Source organism: Emydura macquarii, unplaced genomic scaffold, assembly GCF_026122565.2.
Source record: "Emydura macquarii macquarii isolate MOO-44397 ecotype Brisbane River unplaced genomic scaffold, CSIRO-AGI_Emac_v2 contig_1253, whole genome shotgun sequence".
Lineage (NCBI taxonomy): Eukaryota > Metazoa > Chordata > Testudines > Chelidae > Emydura > Emydura macquarii.
The window spans coordinates 55,774,546-55,796,857 of record NW_027131390.1 but is presented as its reverse complement, the minus strand read 5'-3'; the positions used below and the strand labels follow the sequence as shown (position 1 = coordinate 55,796,857).

Genomic DNA, 22,312 nt, shown 5'->3' with positions numbered 1-22,312 from the left:
ATTGCCAGAATAGGATCACTACTGGTCAATGGTAATTATGAAATTAATTAAAACAGTTTCTTACAGAATACTGTCATATTCAAATATGATACAAATTCACTAGATCCATGATTTAACATTGCCTTTGGTTACTTGTCACTTTGAACAGCTTATTACTTGTCTTTATTATGGAATATTCACTATAGATTACATTTGTTTAATAATTCTTGCCCTACGCACTTCACCCAGGATCAGTAGAAGTCTAGAAATTTGGCACCATGAGAACTCCTCTCTCACTTTCTCTCTCTCATTCTGCCATCACTGCCCTGCAATATTGCATCACTTAAAGGACATTGTCAGATACTCTTTTTAATTATCTTTTATGCTTCATTTCTGGTAATTCCCTCAACATAAAATGCTCTTTCTACTAATTTTGTTCATTTCCATTTGGCAATGATTTTTTCTGTTTACCAAAAATAGCAATTTAGAATCCAGAGCCCACTCCTCAGAAAATCAGAATAAATTTAAAGTAGGAAAATATTAGACCTTACTTGCCTGACAGTGTTCCTTAACTGTCCAAAAGTGAAAAAGATAATGATCAACATTTGTCACCTTGTTATTTTGTGCCAATACAAGAATCATCCCAGAATGTTTACCTTTTGTTTGTTCGTTTGTTTGAAATAATTTCTGTTGCTATAATTTTGTGTTTGTGCAGTACCTTGTATTGTCTGCACTTCTTCAGAATCAGCATCTGAAGTTCCTTTTTTAATTTATCCACCTTATCCCTTCCCCCTCCTTTTGTTTCTCTGGATTACTTTGAACAGATGCGCTCAGGTCAGCTTTCCCGAAAGCTGTGGGGATCAAGCAAACGGCTCAGCCAGATTTCATCGGGAGAAACTGAATATAACACTCAAGATTCCAAGTGATTGCTGCTTCTGGATTCTCTCATGGATTCTAGACATTTGTTTAATCTTTTGGTCACTTTAAACATATCTCTCAACTTTCTGATGAGTAGTTCAGGAACTTATCCTTGAAAGTCAGTTTAAGACCACCATATGATAGCGGTACAGTAATTTACATATGCAAGCACACAAATTAGCCCAGAATTGCTTCTTTCCTAATCACACTGATTTGGTAGCAGTGGAACTCTTTCTAGATTAGTTGCTGGAACTGAGTTTCAGAAAAAGACTAAGTGAATTTAAAACACACATGATATCGTATACAGGTGAATAATGCTAGATGTTCCTCGTTTGCGTGGAAGGTTCAACTCAAATTCAAGGAAAATATCCCGTCTCACCTTGACATCTTTGTAATTCCAGGATAATAAACTTAAAATTCCTTCAATTGCAGATATGCTGATAAAAGTGGGACAGTTGAGAGTTACGACTGCAGATATATTCTTCAGACCAATCAGCTTGCTGTGTATTGCTATAAATTATTAATAATCGTCCATTGTGTGGCTCCTGAGAGAATACCGTTTTTTACTGTTTTGCAGGGAGCACCTCAATTGCACTACTTGATTGTCAGAAATTGTTTAGTTAAAAGTACAAAAATGAATTATAACCTCATAGGAATTGGGGTAGAGGGACTATTTGCTGCAGAATATTCTGTATACTGTTTCGCACAGCAACACATACATATTTAGAAATCCCTTACATATTTTAAAGCCCTGTATTAATACAGAGGGAATGAGAATTACATTGCCATGTCTGTCAAAGATTGAGCTGTTCTGTTTCTTAATAGCATAATTACTGCAAACCAAAATATCTAATTTCAACATTAAGATCATCTGAAAAACTTTGCAGCATAATTTACATTTACAGTACATTGTTTGCTGGCTCGCTATTTGTCAAACAAGTAACCTGGTTTAGTTATAGTCATAGTGCTGGAAAAGTAAGTAGAAAAATCCAGGTACGATACACATTTTTATAGACGTTTTTGATGCACATGTTTAATATATGGGAGAGGAAAACCTCACAGCCCTGTATATATATTGTATACAACAAAAGTAGTACTCAAAAACTATAGTAGTCTTGGGAAAACGTTACCTTCAGGGCAAAGGGTTAATTCTTTTAGGTGGGAAGATGACTATATGTAGATAAGAGGAAAATATTGTTGAAGTGGTAATATTGAAAACAAGATGTCTCTGTAGCCAATGCAGATAAATAATTTGATTTAGTTGTTAATTCTCAGACACCTCTCCCCACTTCTTCCTTATTTTATTACTTAAGGAAGTGAATATGTGTTGTCTCTTCTAAATGTCAGATTTCCCCTAGGATTGGGGAGTTCTTAAACTACCTGAGGAACCCCATACAGTGTAATCTAATTTCATTCACTTTTAGTGCAATATTTGTTGATAGTCTAAAGTAGTAGTAATCACTCTTTCCAAGACACATTTTTCTCCTTAAGATGACTTCCCATTCTTAATTTCATAAAGAAAATAATGATCCTGTATCATGCTTTTATAGGCTGAATATTTTAATGACCTTATTACTAACTAATCTAAAAAGAATTGTGTTGCTTGTTTTAACATTTACTCTCAAATTATATCTGACCAGAGAACAAATTGGACAAGATTATGGAAGCTATAACCTTAACTAATCGCTGTGGCAGATCAACTCATCTGGAAAATTATAGGGAAATGGAAGCATTTCTCTGGCATTTGTCAGTATGGTATTTAACCCCTTTATTTCAGAGTCATTTTAAAGTGGCATGTTTTGCATATGGATTTATTGGAAATAAAGGGGTTAATAGTCTCTCCCAACACACACTTTGAAATGAGTTATGGACATGGGAAGAAAGTCTAAATGAAAAAATATAACAAGAAGTTACTGATACAATAACAATACCAAGGAAACTCGGGGATATGTGAATGTGAAGTAGGTTTGTCTATTGTAATTTCACAAGAAAGGGATTTTGGAAGAGTTAGAGAGACAGAAGTTAAGAAGAATCATAGTTTTGAATGTGTGATTTATTATAGTTAAGTGGGGTTATATTGTATTTTCAAATTAATTTGCTTGGGGGCACCGTGCTGATGGTTTTATAACTGTACATTTAAGAGTTTAAATGTGTATATTTGGAATTTTTTAAAACTCCGAGACTGTTTAGCTGAATCAAAGTGGAGAAATTTAAAGTTAATATTCTGCGTAATGCTTGGCCAGAACGTTAGTCTTTCTGTTGTCATTTGTTCAGAGAGGTTCACGTGAGTTTTTGAAAGCATCTTCATTTGTTTTAGGTATTTTATGCAAATTTTTCATTTTTGAACTGGTGGAAAATGTTAGCATTTTTATCCATGTAAGAAAATCAGGGAAACTGAGTCAGCTTCCACAAAATGTAATGTAGGTTTAGAAATTGGAGAGATGCAGCCATTTGTATAATAATGATCATCTGAATATATAATATTTTAATCCAAGAATTTTGGTGCTTTACAAGCATTAATTAAGCCTCACGAATGTTAGCGACTAGTATAAATTAGAGCTGCCTTCACACTGCTTTGTTTTGGTGTTAGAGGGACCAACCCTCCACAAAGCAGCAGAAAGATCATGGGAGTACAAAGGTGAGTGTTAAGATGCATTTACACATACACTACTTGCACTTTGTGCAGATTGGCCATAGCTGAGCATCTGGTCCCTTGAGAATGAAAGGTGCAACTTAAATTCCAATTTGTCTATTCTTTTCATGCACCAGCAGTAGTCAGATTTCTCAGCTGCTCAACAGGGTCTGTCTGCAGGCAGCACTCTTCATATCTTGAGTGGCCTATACTTTGCTTACCTGTAAAAGGAAGCTGTAAATAAAAGATGTAGTTTGTACGTGAGAGCTATAAATAAGGAAGAGTTTAGCTGGTATTTCACTTGTTTTTGTTTAAATTATTTTCTTGTAATTTTTCTTAAATTAAGTATGAAACTTCTTTGTGGTTGTATGAGTTGCAGTTGGTTTGCAGAGCAGTGGACTCTGAATTAGTGCATTGCACTTTTTCTAAGATTTAAATTTTTACTTTTGATGACTCTTCAAGCTTGTAGAGCTCTTGGATACTATCTCCTCTGCTCGTCTCATAGAGGAAAAATAGTTATCAAAATACAAGTTCTTTTTAGTCTTTTTACACTAAGATTTATTTATTTAACTTTCTTTCTTTTTTAGAAAGTAAAGTTGTGACATGAAATAGTTCTGACTATGAATTCAGATCAGGCTAGGCTGAGGTACACAGCTGCTTTATAACACTAAGAATTTTTCAAGGCCCTTTTCTAGGTATTCTATCTTTTGTTTAACGATTGGAGGCCACAGTGATATCTATGGAAGCTAAAAATATTCCTTACCTGTGAGATGGACTTAAAAGGAAGTTAAGTCAGCACTGTAAGCACATGTATTTTTCTTAAAAAGCTGAAACTTGACTCATCTCCTCCTAGTAATTTATTAACTGGATTCAACAGTTAGCAGGATTCAGTAACTTCTACTTACAGTCAGGGGAAATGCTTAGAACAATTTTGTTTCTAATAAAATTTGTGTTAGATTTACCTTTGATTATCGATTTTATGTTGCAAGCCTCAGTGGTGGTAATTATTTTTGGTTGTCTCATTTTTATGTACTGTGGAAAATGTTATCTAATATCATACTAAGTATTCATTTGGGAAATGCCAGCATTCAAAGAGTTACATGCTCATTGTCCAAGTTAAGGTAAAAAAAAACAAAGTGGGTTATATTGCATCAGTGTATTCTTTATTTTCTGTATTTCATATTCATCTTATGCAGTCTTTGAAACTTTATCCCTTCCATCATCCACCTATCTTCCCACCACCAGCACACACCAAGAAAAAAAACTGTTTAAAGTTTAAACAATCTTTTTCCTCTAATTTAAAATGTTTGTGGGAGGGTGCCTTGATTCAGAAAGCATCCAGTAAGATCTTTGTTTGAATAATGTAGACATTCATCTAAGTAAAGCTTTTCTTCATGACCTGCTTTAACTACATATATTATTACCATTTTTTAAATTTTAAAAGGCATATGAAGTTTTAAGTAGCCTACTGAATGACTATTTTGATAAGGAGCTTCTTTAAGGAAGCTGTGTGTTATGTCTTAAAAACAGAGTTTGCCTGCATTGCAAAGGATTAAAACAAAAACAAAAAAAGGAGGGAGGGGGCAATTCTTTTAATTCCCACAGTCTAGGAAGGAATAGCCAGTGAGTGATCTCCCATTTCTCTGGGTTAAGATGGTTGTGTCGTAATGGAATTCAATGGCTGTTGACCATCTAGCTCCCTCAGGCTCTTATGAAAATCATACCACCCGTTATCTTTAAATGTTCTTGAGATTCCAGATATAGCTATCCACTTGAAAAAGATTTTATGTAAGTTTCTTAGTTTAAGAAGTATGTGTGTGGACTGCAGTACTGTAGAGAGTTTGAGACTAGGGTACATTTTTTCTTTAAGGACTATATTAAAAATTATCTGATCTTTTATTAAGAGAAAATGCTAAGATTATTTTATTAAATATACTGTTGTGAACATAAGGTCTTATCCTGGAAAGTGCTCATGTGCTGTCCTGAATGGGAATGCTTTCCTGAACTAGCCCATTAAGCTTAATACTACTATGACAGCAATGGAGCTACTAACAGTTGTGAGCGTTACATCTGTTAATGTTCAAGGATTGGGCATAGAGATTCTGTAAACATCATATTAAATTCTATAAATCAGGGACCTTGAACAAATATATAACTTCACATTTGATTAACAGAATACACTAGCTATACTCTGAAATTAAGTCATACATAAGCTGAGTATTAAGAAAGTAAAATTAGTAAAAGAGAAGGTTCTTAGATCATTTACACTCCATAATACTGCTATGTAATAATGATGCAAACTGGGCTATTTTTAATCAATTTTCTTGAGTTTGTCATTCTTTTTAGAAATGCAGTCATGGGTCTATGTAACATAATTACGATCCAGAAGTCTAAGATAATACAAGGAGGCTACTAATCAGGTGATCCCATGACAGATTGTAGTGATTTATAGATGTAGTTTTAAAATAATTTCTTCTGCTGAGTCTCAGGAGCTGCATTCAGTATTACAATGTGAGCTTCCTCCCTTGTTTTGGTGGTGGAATTTCCCATTACCCAGCTGTACATGGTCTCTTTCTACACCCAGATCTGAACCAAATGGAGGCAGTATAGGTGGTGAGTTCAGAGGATGCCCTCCAGGCATTCTGAGGAACCAGATTTCACTCTATATTCCTCGCCTCTTCTAATAACCCTTGCTAGCACACTTCTCAAACAGGAGCAGTCCCGTCAGGCTACTGCAAGTCAAACTATGTAGCAGGAGCTGTACAGCTAGTACAATAAGGTTAACCCCTTCTCTTGGAGCCCAAGCATCTTTCCTCCAAAGCACCTTAGCATTACAGTCCTCGGGACTGAGTACAAGAAGGCAAGATAACCTAAAAGGTCTGTTTTGTCCATCCTAATCTGACAGTCCAGAATTGTTCCTTAAACCAAATGTAGAGTGCTTAGTGTAGCTTACTTTTAAATGTGTCAGGTGCCAGGGTTTCCATTTCTACTTTTGGACAACAGTTCTACCACCATGCTTGTGGAATTATTGCTGATATTTAATCTAGACCCTCCTTTGGTCAGTTTCATCTCCCAGCCTGAGCTGGATCCCCTTGGAACAATGGGGGGGTAGGGGGTTGGAGGTTTTCTCTCTCTTTGCTAACTAAGCCCTTTAGATACAATATTTAATTGCCAAATTGTGCATGGATAGTTATTTCAGACTTTCCTTAGAAATCAGTTCCTCAAGCTCTATTCATATGTTGCACATACCTGGATTCTTTAGGCATTTCTAATGCTCAGCTCTGAATGCCTTATGCAGTCTTGCTACTCATGTATAATAATAATAATCCCTCTTGCCCAGAAATCTGAGACTGCGAACTCATGTCTAATCTGCTGTCCACTATTTCTAGCCATCATTCCAAAATGGGGGGCAGGAGAGAGAGGGTCTTCTGGTCCAATATTTCCAAACCATGGGGTGAGCATAGCTATAGAGTTTCCAGTTTTAAATTATTACCTCACCCACACAAGAGTCTGAGATTAAATATCCAATAACATCTACCATGCGGGAGGGAGTAACAGGCCAATTTTTAATATAACTTGAATTTCAAATACCAATAATGAATTTTTATTCCTAAACTGAAACCATAATTTGCCTAAAAATAAACGCTTAAAACCAGAAATGCCATGCGCATCTAACTAGCAGTGTTGTCTTTTGTCATTAACAAGTGAGAGTGGTGTTCAGTGGTATCCAAACTTAAAAGAAGTAATTGAAAGAACTCTAGTGAAAGTTTGCCTCGTGTTTGCTCCTGCAATGAGCTGTGCAGGAGCAGTCTAGGCATCGCTCAGTGCAGGGCTGGGGCCATACTGTCTGTAAACAGTCACCCTCGCTGATCAATGTCTTGGAGATTGTGCTGCTACGCAAAGTTTTCTTAAGGAGCTTTTCGTGTGAAAAGTGAGACTCATTACGATGTGCCTCAGCATAACTTATGATGGAAACAGAACACTAAGCCTTATTTATAGCGTGACAATTAACCATCTCAGTTCTAGTAATTATGATTGTGCAATTATGTGATTACAAAAGGATTTAATGCCAAAAATGCCTTTAAATAAAGTCAAACAAATTTTAGTTATTGTTGAATATATCTAGTTTCAACTAATAGCCTTCTGGCAGTGTAATGAATTTGCTGTTAGTCGTCTGTGCAATACCTTCATTCCTTCTTGGGTGCTTTTAAGGTTAGGTATATATTGTTTGTCTTATTTTAATATTTGTTATGTTCCAAGGGGTAAGTTTTAATATTGTGTATATTGGCTAATATCAGATTTGTTTCTGTACAGCATGATTGAAGGTGTTTTAAAATTTTGCACTTTTTCTAGTATTTGCAAATTTGTAATCTTTAAAATGCACACTTATTTTGTACATAATTATTAAATTTAGGTTTGTATATAACAGCTGGGGCTGGAGCAAATAAATAATCAGATGTGTGATTTCTGTCTGCTTTTTTCCATGGTCTGCTACAGGTATTTAGGGAACTACACCAAGAGGGTTGGTATATTTAAGGCAGGAACTATTACTGCTCTGTTGCACTTTTTATTAAGACAGATAATAGCTTCGGGATGGGGAAAAAACCTAGACTGGGCACCATGACCTGGCCTCTTGACCTGCTAACACTAAGAAAGTTCATTTTTGGGGGGACGTATTCCCCTTGCCTTTAGTGAGGGAGGGAATAGATCTCCCCTTCAGCAAGCAAGTGAATAGGGGGAAGTCTTTGTGCTTCCAGGAAAGGTGCTATCAGGAAAGGCTGGAGAACTAGAAACTCTTCAGATGGATATAGGCTTCTGGTGCTCTTATTTCAGATTCCGGTGCCTGGCAAGTCCTTGTTTCAGCAGCTAATGGGGGAAGGCGGGAGAGGGAAACCACCAAGCATAGCAGAGAAGAGGGAGCAGCTTTCTCTCATGTCCCCCAGTTCACTCCACACACAGTACTATAAACTAGCCTCAGGAGTGTATTCTCCCCTAAAATGCTGCAAGGAAGTGTTTAAGATGAGTCAGTTCCTACAGAAATAAGATGGTGAGTAATGGGTTCTTTAACTCTTGCTTTATTTACAAAATTTAATTTTTCCAGACATGGAAGTTCCTCTTTTCACTATCTTCCTTCAGCACGGTGTGTTTCACTGCAGGAAAGGCTATGGCTTCTGGGAGTTACTGTCCGTCAGGAGGAAACTGACATCTGTTCCAGGCTCATGTTGAGTTGGTTTCTCACCTCTAGAACCAAAACAAGAATTGTTCTCTAAGCTTGGCCGTCAAAGTAGAATGTGAACAGTCTATTTGTGAACAGGGTTAGGGATCCTAGAGTCTTCATTCTTTGAAAGCAATGTGAAGTCCGCTAGTAGGTATTGATCCTTATGGCCTTCAACCATTACTTAGTACAAGCCATAGTTTTCCCTCATGGGACTAAGGACTACAGGTTAGGTTTTTAGGACTCAGTCTGGTACCCATTACTATCCAATAAGTCTCTATGGTTATGTCTACACTGTAGCTGGGAGTGAGTCTCCCAGCCTGGGGAAGACCATCTCATGCTTGCATGCTAAAAATAGCAATGTGAACATTCCAGGCAGGCTTAAGAGCCTGAGCTGAGCTGCAATTTGTGCTGCTATTTTTTAACTCAGAACTCAGCGCCCTAGCTTCAGCCCCATTAGTGCAAGTCTGTCTCCACAGGCTGGGAGGTTTGCTCCCAGTTGCACTGTAACAGACCCTCTGGGATCAGACCCTGAACTAATAAGGCTAATATACCAATACACACAGCTGCAACTCATTTCTGAAAGGGCGCTCTAAAGCCTAGTAAGTATGAGGGTTCCAGTATAAAGGACAAATGCTCTGGTTCCCCTTTATTACAATATCATCCCACCTCAAACCATCCCTGTAAAGCAGGGAAGAACTCCCATTTTACAGGTGGGAAATGGAGGCAAGAAATTAAATGACTCTACTTCTGTAGGTTGACGCAGGAAGAGCCAGCAGATTTGGTAACCGAACAGAGATCTCAGAGTCCCAGTTCAGTGTCTTAACCCCACAATCATCCTTTCTGCTGTTGAAGAAAAACACAACTTTCATTAAAAGCTGCACAGACTTGAATACAACATACCTCAAAAACAGCCGGGCTCCAGTTACTCCTTGCAAGGTGGCCTTGTTTCCTTCCACTAGTAACATTGCTCCTTCATACAAACCCTGAATTACGAGAAATAAAACCCCTGGCTGTCACTTGAGCTCCAAAACAACAGTTCTAAGTTAAATTCCGGATTTGAGCATCACAGCACAAGTTACCTTAAGGGTTGTTTTATTTTAGCTCACTTAAAGCATTTGACTCAGCTCTGGCAGCCTGGTGTTTATTTTAACTAGCACTTCTCACAAGGTGGTGTATGGTCTCAGCTGGGCAATTCCCAAGATACATTATTTGGGCATAGACAGCAAGTACTGCCTATATGCTGACTCCATCACCTGTGCTTAATAAGGATGGCACCTCTTTAGAGATGAAGGCACTAGGGCAATGTAGGTAAGTCAGAGCTAGAGTGAGGAGGAGGCTTTCACTCTTTAAAAATATGAAGAGGGAAGGAAAGCAGTTCCCTGGAATCCTTCATTAGCTTTTACTACTACCATTCTCAGTCTAATTTGTCAATATTGTCATGGAGCAACCAATGGTGTCTGTTAGAAACCCTGAGTACGTATTTCTCACACACCAGGGATTGGGCATGCCCAATTGAAAGGAACTGAAAGCCTCTCAATGCTAGTCTCTCACACAGCAGTGTGATGTCATGATACGTGTTTAGTGATAAAGGTGCTTTGCCAAATTTCAGTATAGATTAAATGTTAAAGAAAAAGATTCAAGGATTGAAGGAGGAAGGAGTAAGATTAAGGGCTAGTCAACAGGAGATTCTACCCATGTCCATCTACTACTCTTTCTACACGTCAACAGTGCTGCATAAATCCAGGGCTCTCAGCCATAGTCCACAAGGCCTTGAATATACAGGATACAGATTAGAGCAAGATGAACAAATTGTGTAGCTGCATGAGGTCCAAGACTGAAGCTAGCAGTGAAGTCTCAGTGGAAGAAGACGGATAGAAAAGCCTTTAGTACAGGGTAAAGGACATGGGAAAGATTTGATATGTGATTGGAGAGGGTGCATTCAAATAAGCATGTGCTGGAGATGAGTTTGATTGGGATGTATTACTCACCAGTACTGGAGGGGTGTTTGGTTCCTCGTGATACTGAAGAATCCTTTTCTCTCGAGTCTCCTGGAATAGGAGGATCTAGTGAGCATAGGTTTAAGTAATTTCTGCTATAGGAGTACTTAGAAATTAGAGCCTTCTAGCTAAATATCACAAAGCACTTCAAGAAATGTTAACCTGATAATGTTTCCCAACACTCCTAGGAGGTAGGCAAGTATTGTTCCCAACCAAAAAATGTCATTTGCCTGAAGTTTATGGATGTAATATTGGCCATACTGAAGTCAATGGCAAGATTCCCATTGACTTCCCTGGGGCCAGGAGTTCACCCTGTATTTCAAATACTAATCTTTGTTAAAATGTTACCAATTAAACAAACAAAATCTAAATTTTGGAAACCAAGAAAAATCTAAGTTGAGGTTCTACTTCAATTTATTTTAAAGTTAAGGAACCGTTCATTTAAATATTGCTCTGTCTCTCATACTGCTGGAGGTAGTGCTGGAAGTTATTTCTGAATGAAGGAGATAGGGGTCCCCAGGGAAACAATGAGGTTTCCACCACTGAACTATCTACATATTTCTGCTTAATAGAAATTACTTTTAAAGCCCTAGTCTGGTTTCCATGGCAGAAAACTCTGCTAGATAACCATGCTGCCTGAGGGTTGTTGCAGAGCTGAGGGGGACAGATGAGCAAGAGCAAAGAAGCGACAGGAGGACACAAAGGGAAAGAAGAAAGCCAGAAGGATTTATGAGGTCAGAGGAACACAAAGGGCAGAGACAAGCATTTATATCTCACATAGCTTTTCCCAGTAGAAGTTGTGCAGGAAATTGAGCAGTTAGAAAGATGCTCTGCAAACTGACTTAAGTATATGTCCACATCTTAAAACAGACCTACGTTTAAAATTTGGGTCCTGGTCCTCCATCTCTCCATGGTTCTAAGATGGAAAGTATCTTATTGTCTCCAAGAAACGTCCTGTTTACTGCCCGATAACATCCTTGTAAATGAAAGGCTGAAGTACTGTGTATCATAGGGACAAACTTCCCAGAAATTGTGCTTTTAGGAGCTAACTACTTGTAAATTATAGATGGTTTGTTCAGTTATCTTTGCTGCTTACTCAGTGGATCTAAATTCACCGCTCGCCACCTTTGTCTATGTATATGGACACTATATTTGATAAAATACTTCCCACTATGAATTCTATTTACAATCTGTGCTCAGTTTAGCTCAAAATTTAAGGTTTATTGGTTAAATGCCATTGCGCAAGTGTAGTAATTTCCATATCCCTTAGAAGATGTTTCCTAAGCCAGGGGTTTTAGATGACTTTCACTCCAGCCTGGTCTGAAAGTCTCAAAAGGAAACTGCAGATGTGTATAAAGCCTCAAGATGTTTTTAGATGGAACATCACAGCAGACCAGCAAATTAGGTAAACTGTAATATTTCTGGAAAACATTCACCATAGCCTGTCTAATGCTGCAGGTATCATTCAGGGGGTTTTTTTGGTTTTTTTTTTTTAAGTTTACCCTTTAGCATTCTCCCTTGCTCACCCAAGCAGTACATTCCAGCAGTAACATTAACAATATTATAGTTGTCCAAAGACCTGAGTTAACCATCAGAATTTGTTCCACCACAGTAATACTGTTGCCAAATAACCTCATTTCCAAGGAAAAACTTCCAAGAGGAAGCTGGCAGTAACAAAGGTGGTTTTGCTTCATTTACATTTCAGACAACTCCAGCAGGCAGCCCCTAGACAGCAGCAAGCTTTACAAGTCACAACACATGCACACTGTAGTCAGCCTTTAGTCTACTAGCTCTGTAGCTGGCTGAGAAGTACTTTACTTACACCCATGTGAGTGCTGTTCACATCTGGATCCAAGTAATGGGGGTTGATGTTAAAAGGAACCAATCCGAGAGCCTGCAGAGAAGGTGGGTTCACGATTGGCATGTCATTGGTTGTGTTGATGCTGATAGTAGCTACATTAGTTCCTGCACTGGACCCCATGTATGGAATTCCATCCTGAAAGATAAAGCAGCACTGTAATAGGAAATGTTATTGCTCCGAGAAACTCCAGTACTTGATGCCAGAGATGAGACAGATACATTGCTCTTTACACAACCCTTCTCTCAGACAGTCTCAAAAGGCAAGAAAAGTAGTGAATTCAACTTGTCCCCCACTCTAATAATATCTTTAATGCTAAAAGGGAAATTGAGGTGAAGTAACTACCTCAAAGTTACATAAGTTGAGGCAGAGCTGAACTGAACTGAACTGAAACTGAATCCAGATCCTGGATGTGTCAAACTCTAGGAAATCTGATAGTGCACATGCACTGTCAGTACTCTGTTGGGAAAACATACATATTTTTGTACAATGTTATGCTTACATTGTTTCAGGGTTATTTACAAGCATGTCCTGGGGTTGTTTCTGTTGACAGTGTAGTGGTGTGTGCCTATTATATTTTTATGGATTCATTTTCATCCTGTTCAAAATAGCATATAGCTCCAATCTAAGCCACCTGTAATCTAGGTGCTACAATCCTAACCATACCATCTGAAGTTTTGAAAAGTTATTATTATAATGCAAGTACAGAATTTGAAATACATTCACTACTGAAGGTTCTTGCTGGAAAAATATTTAATGCTGGTTTGAATTGAGGAAATTTTCAATTGAGAGGCAATTGGCTACTGTGTTTTGGTTTTTAAATCATTACTTTACTTAGGACAAGACCTTTGAAAATATTTAGGCTCCCAGATCAGACAGTTTCAAATGGGAGTTAAGCGCCTCAATACCTTTAAGAATCTGGCCTGTGATTCACAGAGATAGATGTACAAAAGAGATGAGGATTTTCCAGGTTTTCACAACTAAAGCCTGGTTCTCCTTTTGACGGTCAGACGGCTGAGTTCCTGCCTAGAGTATCAGTAAAAAAGTCTTCTCTCAAGGCCACATCTTTCAGTTTCTTTACAGTTCCAGTCAGCTTTGCCACATTGACAGCATCTTGGCTTGGGGTGTTAATTCATCTCTTCCCTTTGGGAGTGTCATCAAGAAAACCGTCCTGCAGCTGGGTCTCATGTTCTCACGGATCCCAATTTTGAGTTTGTGCTGGTTCCCAACTGGCTCCTCATTTCCTCTGGACTCCAGGACAAGAGGAAACAACTCCAAGCCTCCTCTTTACATTTAGAAAGAGCAATATCCAAGTTTTCTTATCAATACTTCTTCTCTGCATAGACAGAATATTTGGATTCCACCCATGAAGGAAAGAGTTTAGTTCATTTGTGCCCAGAGATGTTAGCTAATGTGGGCTAAATGTGCCACCCAAGATGGATTTACCAAAGGTACCAGCAAGGGGAGGATGCCAATAATTCAGGAAAGAGTCAAGCTATCAATTTCACTTGGAAGGTAAAGAGGAACACTTTAAGGGAGCTTATGCCACCAGAGCAATGCAAAGCACAGAACGTTAGACCTTTTACAAAGCTCCTTATTCTAACACAGCTCTGAAGTGAGGTTTCAGGAATTTTCTCAACAGTACAAGCTTGGTGTGGGAAGCATTCTGATCAGGCTATTTGGATCAACCTATCAGGGCTCATACCCGCCATCACCTTGGATCCATCTGTGTGGACTGCAGTAAACCACCCCACACATTGTGGAAATCTGTAGCTTTTTCCTGAAGTGGCTGGAACAAACGTTCTCCCTTTGTGTATCATTTTAGCCGCATGTCTTCAACAGAGATGTCAAGTGTACTAGAAGTGTGCAACATTAGAGATCAATTAACTGATCCAGGTGATTTGCTAGGTAGCTCTTTTTGCTAAGTTGAAAGCAGTTGCTCAATTACTCTCAGCTATATCATTAATATGGACCCAACACTGCAGTATTTGATAAGAGCTCTTTTGATAAAAGCCATTTTTTCAGTGTGGTAGCTCCTTCAGACCTTACCTTCTGTAACATTTATCACCCCTAAGGATAAGATCTTCTGCAGTGCTGTGCGCCACACACAGCTGTGCAATTTGTAGAGAACATATGAGCCAGCTGAAAAGAGATAGCATTGACATTGCCAGCTAATTAGTCGTCATCTTCCCTATAAGTCACAGGACAATATCTAGATTGGTGCAGCAGTTAGATCGCTGAACATCGAAGGTAGCAAAGTGTTGCACTCCACCTTCCAATTCCTAACTGCACGCCTTCACCACATTTGACAGCCTGCATTGTTGCCCTACAGTCACACAGTGAAGACTGGGCTTAACTAAATTTGTGCAGTGTAGCAGTCACTCCAGCCGTTCCCATCAGCAGTCTGTTAAGCTAAAACCAAAATTAGCATTCCAGTTTGCAAACAGGTAGGATGTAGAGGGCAGTTCTACTGATGGCATCCCCCTGGAAGTAGGATAAAGCAAAAGGAAAGTAGGCAAAATGTGGAACGCAGGCATGTTGCCAACCCATGATTCATCTTTCTGAATTGCTCCTTGTGACTCACTAAGTCAGAATGGAGCACCAACAAAGACATTTGCAACAACCCCGAGACAACCCAATATTCTTGCCAATTGTGGCCAACACTCCTGATATTCCAGGAGTTCAGTGACATCTCAGCGTGGGCTATGTACATGGGTAGAATCATAGGACTAGAAGGGACCTTGAGAGGTCTTCTAGTCCAGTCCCCTGTATTCAAGGCAAGACTAAATATTATCTAGACCATTCCTGACAGGTGTTTGTCTAACTCGCTCTTAAAAATCTCCAGTGACGCAGATTCCACAACCTCCCTAGGCAATTTATTCCAGTGCTTACCTATTCTGACAGCTAGGAAGATTTTCTTAATGTCCAACCTAAACTGCCCTTGCTGCAACTTAGGCCCATGTTTCTTGTCCTATCCTCAAAGGTTAACGAGAACAATTTTTCTCCCTCCTCCTTTAACAAGCTTTTATGTACTTGAAAACTGTTATATCCTCCCTCAGTTTTATCATCTCCAGTCTAAAGAACCCCAATTTTTTCAGTCTTCCCTTAGAGGTTCTGGCAACTTGTTGCACACTGACATCCTACATTAGTCTATTATGAGCAACTAGCAGGGTACAACAGGGCCTGCATCAGTGGTGCCACCTGGTGGCTGAAAGGGGCATTTCTCAATTTAAAAATTTGCAGTTGAACAAAATTATGGGTTTTCAGTAGGGCAACCATATTTCCCCAGAGAAAAACAGGATACAATGTGGGGCTTAGCCCTCCCATCCCTTATCCCCCCCAAGCACTGGCTCCCCTGCCCTGGGCCTGGCATCATTGCTTGATCATTGGAGCCCTGCCTGCCCCACCTCCCTCGCACAAGCCCTGCCTCTCCCTCTGCATGGGGCTGGCATTTCTGCTGATTCCCTCTTCCTCATACCCCACTTTTTTTTTTTTTTTTTTTTTTTTGGGGGGGGGGGCGAGGGGAAACACAAGTGGGCATTTATCCCCGTTGCTCTTGCCAATTGATCAAATTGGCAAGAGCGAACAGGACAAATGCCCACTTTTGCCAAAAAAAAGTCAAAACGGCTTAAAAAAAGGGACTATCTTGGAAAAAATGGGATGTATGGTCATCCTAGTTTTGAGTATCTATATACATTTTCACAGTTGCAGGAAACTATGGAGGGTCAGAAAATATTTAATAACAGATGTGAGTCAAAAAGTTAAAACTTTATAACCATTAAACACATAGCGTTATGTCAAAATATGCAAAACAAATGACCTTAAATCACACTAACAAGTTCTCAAATAGCATTTCTTACTTTGCATATCTGTAAATTTTGATTAAGTTTTTTGTTGGTTTGTGTACAATGAATGGATGTTTACCGATAAAAATCTAATCCTTCCAAGGTTAATTATATGTGAAAGGAGTTGGTTGTTTGTCTTGTTCCTAGCATACAAGATAAATACTTAACCTTTGTGTGTGCCTCTCCCCCTACCAGCCCCCTGAGCCTGCCCATCTGTTCTCTCCTCCCACATGACAGTCTCAAAGGAGAGATAATGGTTGATTTAACAGATCTGGAGGTGGTTTATCCTCTGGAGAAACACATGGAAGCTATTACTAGATTACTGCATGAGTTACCAAATTTTTGTCGAAGTGGCCATGAGTCCGCAGTTGAAGACACAGGCATCAATAAAATGTTAAGGCCACAAGGGATCATTATGACCATTAGTCTGACTGCTTCTAGAACACTGGCCATAGCAATTCCTGCATAAAGCCTGCAGGCTTGAACCATAGTATATTAAAATGTAGCAACCACATGTAAGGAATTAAAAAAGCTTGTCCAAATACTAAGGAATTCAAGCCAAACAATACCCATCAATGTCCTTTTTAATTCAGCTTGTGAATCATTTAGGTTACCTCAAGAACTCTTTTCCTGATCTCCTGGAGCAGACTGTTGTCATAAAGAGCTTTCAAGAGCCGAAATGTGTTTCCACCACCTGCAGGAAAAGAGTGTGGTTTATTTGCCTTAATTGAGACCATAAGAATGGCCAGACTGGAAGTCACTAATGGGCCATCTAGATGATGCCCTGCCTTCAGCAGTAGGTAAAGCCAGCTGCTTCAGAGGAATACTGACCTCACCTGGGGATCAGCTTATTCCCTAGACAACCTTTGTCACATTTACCCTAGCTAGTGTAATTGAAGATACCAATTTAATATGCACATGAGTAAAGTTTTTTAAATTATTGGTCTAAACACAATCCTATCAATAACTTTATAATATAGGAATGTGATCTTCCAGTTTTTAGAAAGATTTTGTCTGAGGAAGAATGGATGACTCCAAAGCTCCGATTAATCTTCTGTTTATTCAAACTACAGAAGATAATTCCTTCCTACACAGAGAGAGATTTTAGAAAAGAAAGCAAGAATCAGCTCTAACTGGTAGGGACTTGACACTCTGAAAAGTGTCCTTCTTAAAACCTGGTGGGTTTAGTGGGCTCAGTACTGCAACTACAACTGGATTCCCTGCTAGCAAACTGATTCCAATGCAGCAATTGTGCTTATTACTTATTACTCTTCTTCATTAGAAGTTTATTGATGTCCATACAAGAGGCAGACTAGACCCTCTTGGTCAAGGTTCATGCTTTGACTACGCCTCTCTTATGGAGAGAAGGAACAATTTTTGAAGTGTTATAAATTAGATCTAGTTCTTCAATTGAAATTATGCTCAGCAAGGATTAGTGTAGAGAATGCAATTCAGTCACAATGCCTGAGCTCCAGAAGAATTCAAGTCACGTTGGTGGAGGTAGAAATAACAAATGGGAAACAGCCTGGATTATTTTGGTTTTTTTTTAAGCTGTATTCTGTTACTATTTTTTTTTGGTCTGCCTTTACCTTAAGAGTATTTTTTGCTTAGATGTCCAGTCCAAGCCATAACAGTGCAGTATGTTGCCAGGAAGGCCAATTAGAGTTTAGGCCTAAATTATAGGGATTTCCAAAAATAAGTGATTTTCTTTAAATTGAGAAATCTTGAGACAGACATCTCTTGTAGAATTTTTGTATTCTCACCTTCTCAGCATTGCGCTAGTGTGATAGACCCTGAAACAGACCTGTCAGTTTTCATTATTCATATGCAATAAGATACAAAACAATATAAGCAGTGAAATGTTAAGCCCTGATCTTGCAGTGATGTAGACATGTAGCTCCCACCTCAAAACACACTCCTAATCTTAATTAGAAAGGGAACTCTTAATTGCCACTGAACTAGAAGTGTGTTCTTATTTGAGTTGTTTTCGATGACTAGCCCCCTTAGACAGAATCAGGTCCTTCACTCCCCTTTTTCCTATACAAGTGTTGGATGAGACTGCACTAATTTTTCCATATTATACATATGGGGGAAAAGGTCCAAAAATTAACACTTACCAATAAATATTGCTTCAGATTTCCTTACAGCTTCTTCAGGATCAGAAGATTCATGAATACTGTCTAACCCATAGCCTACAAGAAAACATTTGTTTAATTACCTTTGCCATTTCTATTTAAATAAAGATATGGGATAAGTTTCACCTATTTTCCAAAATCCCTTACAAGAGGCTACTAAGGAAACATAGTAGTCAGGAGCTTCAGATGCAAAGTACTGTCATACACTACAAACTGCCTAGGAGACAGAAGATAGGAGGAAAAGGTACATTTTCAGCCTGGCAAAAGGTTAAGCAGTTTGTGCACCACAAAATTGTTATGGTAATGGTGGTGGTAAATAGATTTACGACAGATCTGGAAAAGGAGATTAAGAGTAAAGTGTTGAAGTTTAAAGATGACCAGGCAAAACTGTTTAGGCTAAGCAGGATGAGGGAGAGCATAGAAGAGACCAGAGGGCCCTAGCAGAAACAGAAGCTTGCCAATACAGTGCAGACCAAGGCAAGGAATAATTTGCACTATCCAAACACACACTAGAATGAGTAAATGAATATTCATATTACATTGTTGAGGTTTCAGTTATCTGGAACCATACAGGAAAGTGGCCTACTCCGTGTCTTTGTGGACAGTTCAAAGTTATCATCGGTTTTAAGCACTTCTGTGCATTGGGCCAAAAAAACAAACAAACAAAAAAAAAAACTAGCAAGTGTGAAGAATGGGTCAAGACAATGAATTATTACAATACTACATTATTTCTGAATGCTAAGTCCTCAGCCTACAGAAGGTTTGGGGTTTTTTTTTTTTTAAACAAAAATAGTTTGAATGAATGAAAACATCCACCACTGGATTGGATGGATAAAGACCACCCCCAAAGGGATTAAGAAACTTCCCCTATGAGCAAGCTATGACAAAACAATCCACTACAGGATTTTTTGTATCTTCCTCTAAAGTATCTAGTACTGGCCGGGAAATAGGATACTGGCCAGACAGACCACTGGTCTGACAATTCCTAAATTTTTATCACTAGCTAGTAGCTGAGCTACAGTGAAATGGAAGTAGTTCAACAGAATTACCAGACAGATTTTTCTTCATGCGAGTCAAAAACCCCACACGCCACTTGCGTGAAGATTATTTTTCATGTGCGGCCAAAACCCCCACACACCAATGGAGTGAAAATTACTACATGGGTCCCTTACAGAAAGCCAGATTAAATGGATCTTGAGGGGTTTTTTGTTTTGTTTATGAAGGGCAGCATTGTTTGACTAGATCTTGTACACAGTTACACAGAAAGAGAATTCATGCCACAGTCTTTGTCCCTGGATACTGGCCACTTGAAAGAGTTAGCATGTCTGTTTAGCAGAACACACCTCCTCCCCTCCTCCAGAACAAAAGCTCGTGTAAAATATTTTAATATAAAATCACCATTGATTTTTTCCCCCCCTCTTACAGACACTCCAGGTCCATAAGTAGGATGCTGTCTTACCTAAACTTTCAAACGTCTCTCTTGCAGTCTTGGCATAGGCATCTCGATCATGAAGAGCATAGGGAATAAACAAAACTCTCTTCACTTTCCTAGGAAAGACAGCCAACATGACCATAACTTGGGCAAATGGTATGGGCTTCACAAGCTTTATGTGGGTTTAATTAGTTGTAACAGCAAACCGAACGTTTAACCTATTTGGTTTATCTCTCTCCCTCACCTGCATTTAAACTATTCTTGTGGCCTAACAAGTTGAGTTAAATGCAGAGACCACAAGTGTTGGTGAAAGCTTCATACTGCATGCGAACAGGTGAAAAGGAAAGGTTGCTTTTCCTAAAATCACCAAGAAGAGGTTTTAAAAAGGCCTGTGACAAAGTATCCCTCCTTTTCCCTTTATTTTAAAAAGAAACTTGTTTGCTTTTCCTGCTCTTCCACCCACTTGTTCCCTAATTTCCAAAGACCTGAATATCACCAAATTATCATCTTCAGTGACAATGCTGATATTTTATTTTTTTAAATAAGTAAAGTTCATGCTGTGACTAACTTATACCCACTGTGTGACACGATTTACACACTTATTTCTAGCAGCCTGTGTTCAGCCCTACGAATTTCTCTGAAAACTAAACACTGCAACATTGTTTCTCAGTGTACCAGGCTCTTGTCCAGTTCCATACAGGCCCCTAGCAGGGTCCCAGTCCCAATGCAACACAGCTGTCTGTATCAGAAATCCAGCTGTGCCTCAGGGCCCAGGCAGCACTTCCAAGCACACTAACCCGCATGCGACAGCAAATTGTTTGATCATCTGTTTAAAATGTAATCCCTATATTCCATCTCTTCACTAGAGTAGCCAAGACTGATTTACACCATTATTAAGTGTGCAGGGCCGCCCGCACACCTCGGCGGTGCTCAGCAGACACGGAGACCAGAGGCTGCCCATAGGGAGTTTACACCCTAGTTCAGGCAGGGACATTTAGGCTGGGATTTTTCAGAACTGCTCAAGGTATCCGGGAAGCCCCGGCTCATTCCCATTATCGGGAACGGGGGACCCAGCATGCTGAGACAGCTCTGAAAAGTGTCGGCCGTGAGCTCTAATGGGAAGGTCCAAGGTCCAGCTACTGCTAGTTTGCTGGGCACAGCAATAAAGAGATGCTAACACTGAAGCCCTTCCCCAGAGGTCGGCAGGCCTCTGGCAGAGAAGGGGCAGGACTCTCTGCTCAACCCCAGGCAGCACTCCTGGGTTCTACATGCTCTGCCACTGACTCGCTGCATAACCGTGGGCACATCACTGTTCTCAGGCCTCTGGCCCAGGCCGCCTTCTTAGTGTTCACACGCGAGCCCCCCTCCGGCTCTAGGCGGGAACCAGCAGTGCCCACGGTGAGAGGCCAGCACGTGGGGAGAGGAGGAGGAGGACCAGCTGCTTCCCAGCAGAGCCCCTGGCACGGCTCACGCCTCAGGCGCTAGCCCGGCGGGGCAGAAGCAGCCTGCGCAGCCCCGGGCAGGGCAGGGCAGGGCCGGGCCCCTCTCGTGCCTAGGGCCCGCGCGACGCCGGCACCTACTGCCCGAAGAAGCTCCTGACTTGTTGCTGACAGTGGCCCAGGTACCCTGCGCCGTGCACGGTGGAGCTGGAGACCAGCAGCAGCCGGCGAGGGGGCCCCATCCAGGCAGGCAGCAGCAGCAGGCGGCGGCAGGTGCAAAAAGCGCCACGGCGCAGAGGCGGAGCCAGCGCGCGGCGAGGCCCCGCCCCTTAGCTCACCCCTGCGCGGGCGGGGCTGCTGGCTCTTCCCTTCCCACTCCCAGCCGAACTCTCTGTGGCGCTCGGAGTCGGCGGAAGAAGGTAGGGCTGGGCCCGGCCCGCGCGGCTGTGGGCGGGGAAGCGCCTTGAGGGAACCCAGAGCGCGCGACCCCAAGCTCGATTGCTCTGGTCTGCCCAGGCAGGCAGCAGAGCTGCCGATCGATCGGCGCGGGGACGTGGAGACTGAGTGGGAAGCAGCACTGCCTTGCTGCGGCGCGCTCAGCTCGGGCCATGCTGGACTTCGCGATCTTCGCCGTCACCTTCCTGCTCATCCTGGTGGGGGCCGTGCTCTACCTGTACCCGGTAACTGCCAACGGGCTGGGGCGGGGCCGTGCTCTACCCGTACCCGGTAACTGCCAACGGGCTGGGGCGGGGCCGTGCTCTACCTGTACCCGGTAACTGCCAACGGGCCAACGGGCTGGGGGGCGGGGCCGTGCTCTACCCGTACCCGGTAACTGCCAACGGGGGGCGGGGCCGTGCTC

The 22,312-nt window shown here is 40.6% G+C and overlaps 4 protein-coding genes across 14 annotated transcripts in view; 2 read left to right on the top strand and 2 right to left on the bottom strand.

Moving 5' to 3' along the window:
- The window catches only part of NBEAL1 (neurobeachin like 1), a 157,300-nt gene extending 149,307 nt beyond the window's left edge, over positions 1 to 7,993 (top strand). For all 8 annotated transcript variants that reach the window (XM_067548859.1, XM_067548860.1, XM_067548856.1 and 5 more), the window contains one exon: positions 804 to 7,993. In XM_067548859.1, the coding sequence (XP_067404960.1) occupies positions 804 to 905 (102 nt within the window). In that variant the 3' untranslated portion in view covers positions 906 to 7,993. The remainder of the gene's footprint in view (positions 1 to 803) is intronic.
- The window catches only part of ICA1L (islet cell autoantigen 1 like), a 427,480-nt gene that overhangs the window by 331,114 nt on the left and 74,054 nt on the right, over positions 1 to 22,312 (bottom strand). The window lies entirely within an intron of this gene.
- On the bottom strand, positions 8,589 to 21,742 carry LOC137153476 (alpha-aspartyl dipeptidase-like). Its single transcript, XM_067548870.1, has 8 exons — positions 21,595 to 21,742; positions 20,042 to 20,130; positions 18,565 to 18,639; positions 17,062 to 17,141; positions 12,567 to 12,740; positions 10,736 to 10,795; positions 9,648 to 9,730; positions 8,589 to 8,770 (listed from the first exon to the last, which is right to left on the bottom strand). The coding sequence occupies exons 1-8, from the start codon at positions 21,693 to 21,695 to the stop codon at positions 8,692 to 8,694; spliced, it is 741 nt and encodes a 246-aa protein (XP_067404971.1). The 5' UTR covers positions 21,696 to 21,742; the 3' UTR covers positions 8,589 to 8,691.
- Positions 21,932 to 22,312, top strand: part of CYP20A1 (cytochrome P450 family 20 subfamily A member 1) — a 34,531-nt gene continuing 34,150 nt past the window's right edge. For 2 of the 4 annotated variants that reach the window (XR_010919817.1, XR_010919816.1), the window contains exon 1: positions 21,932 to 22,133. Coding sequence is in view for 2 of the 4 variants with exons in the window: in XM_067548865.1 (XP_067404966.1) it covers positions 22,062 to 22,133 (72 nt within the window). In the remaining 2 variants the exon portion in view is untranslated. The remainder of the gene's footprint in view (positions 22,134 to 22,312) is intronic. The other 2 variants (XM_067548865.1, XM_067548866.1) reach the window with 2 other exon arrangements.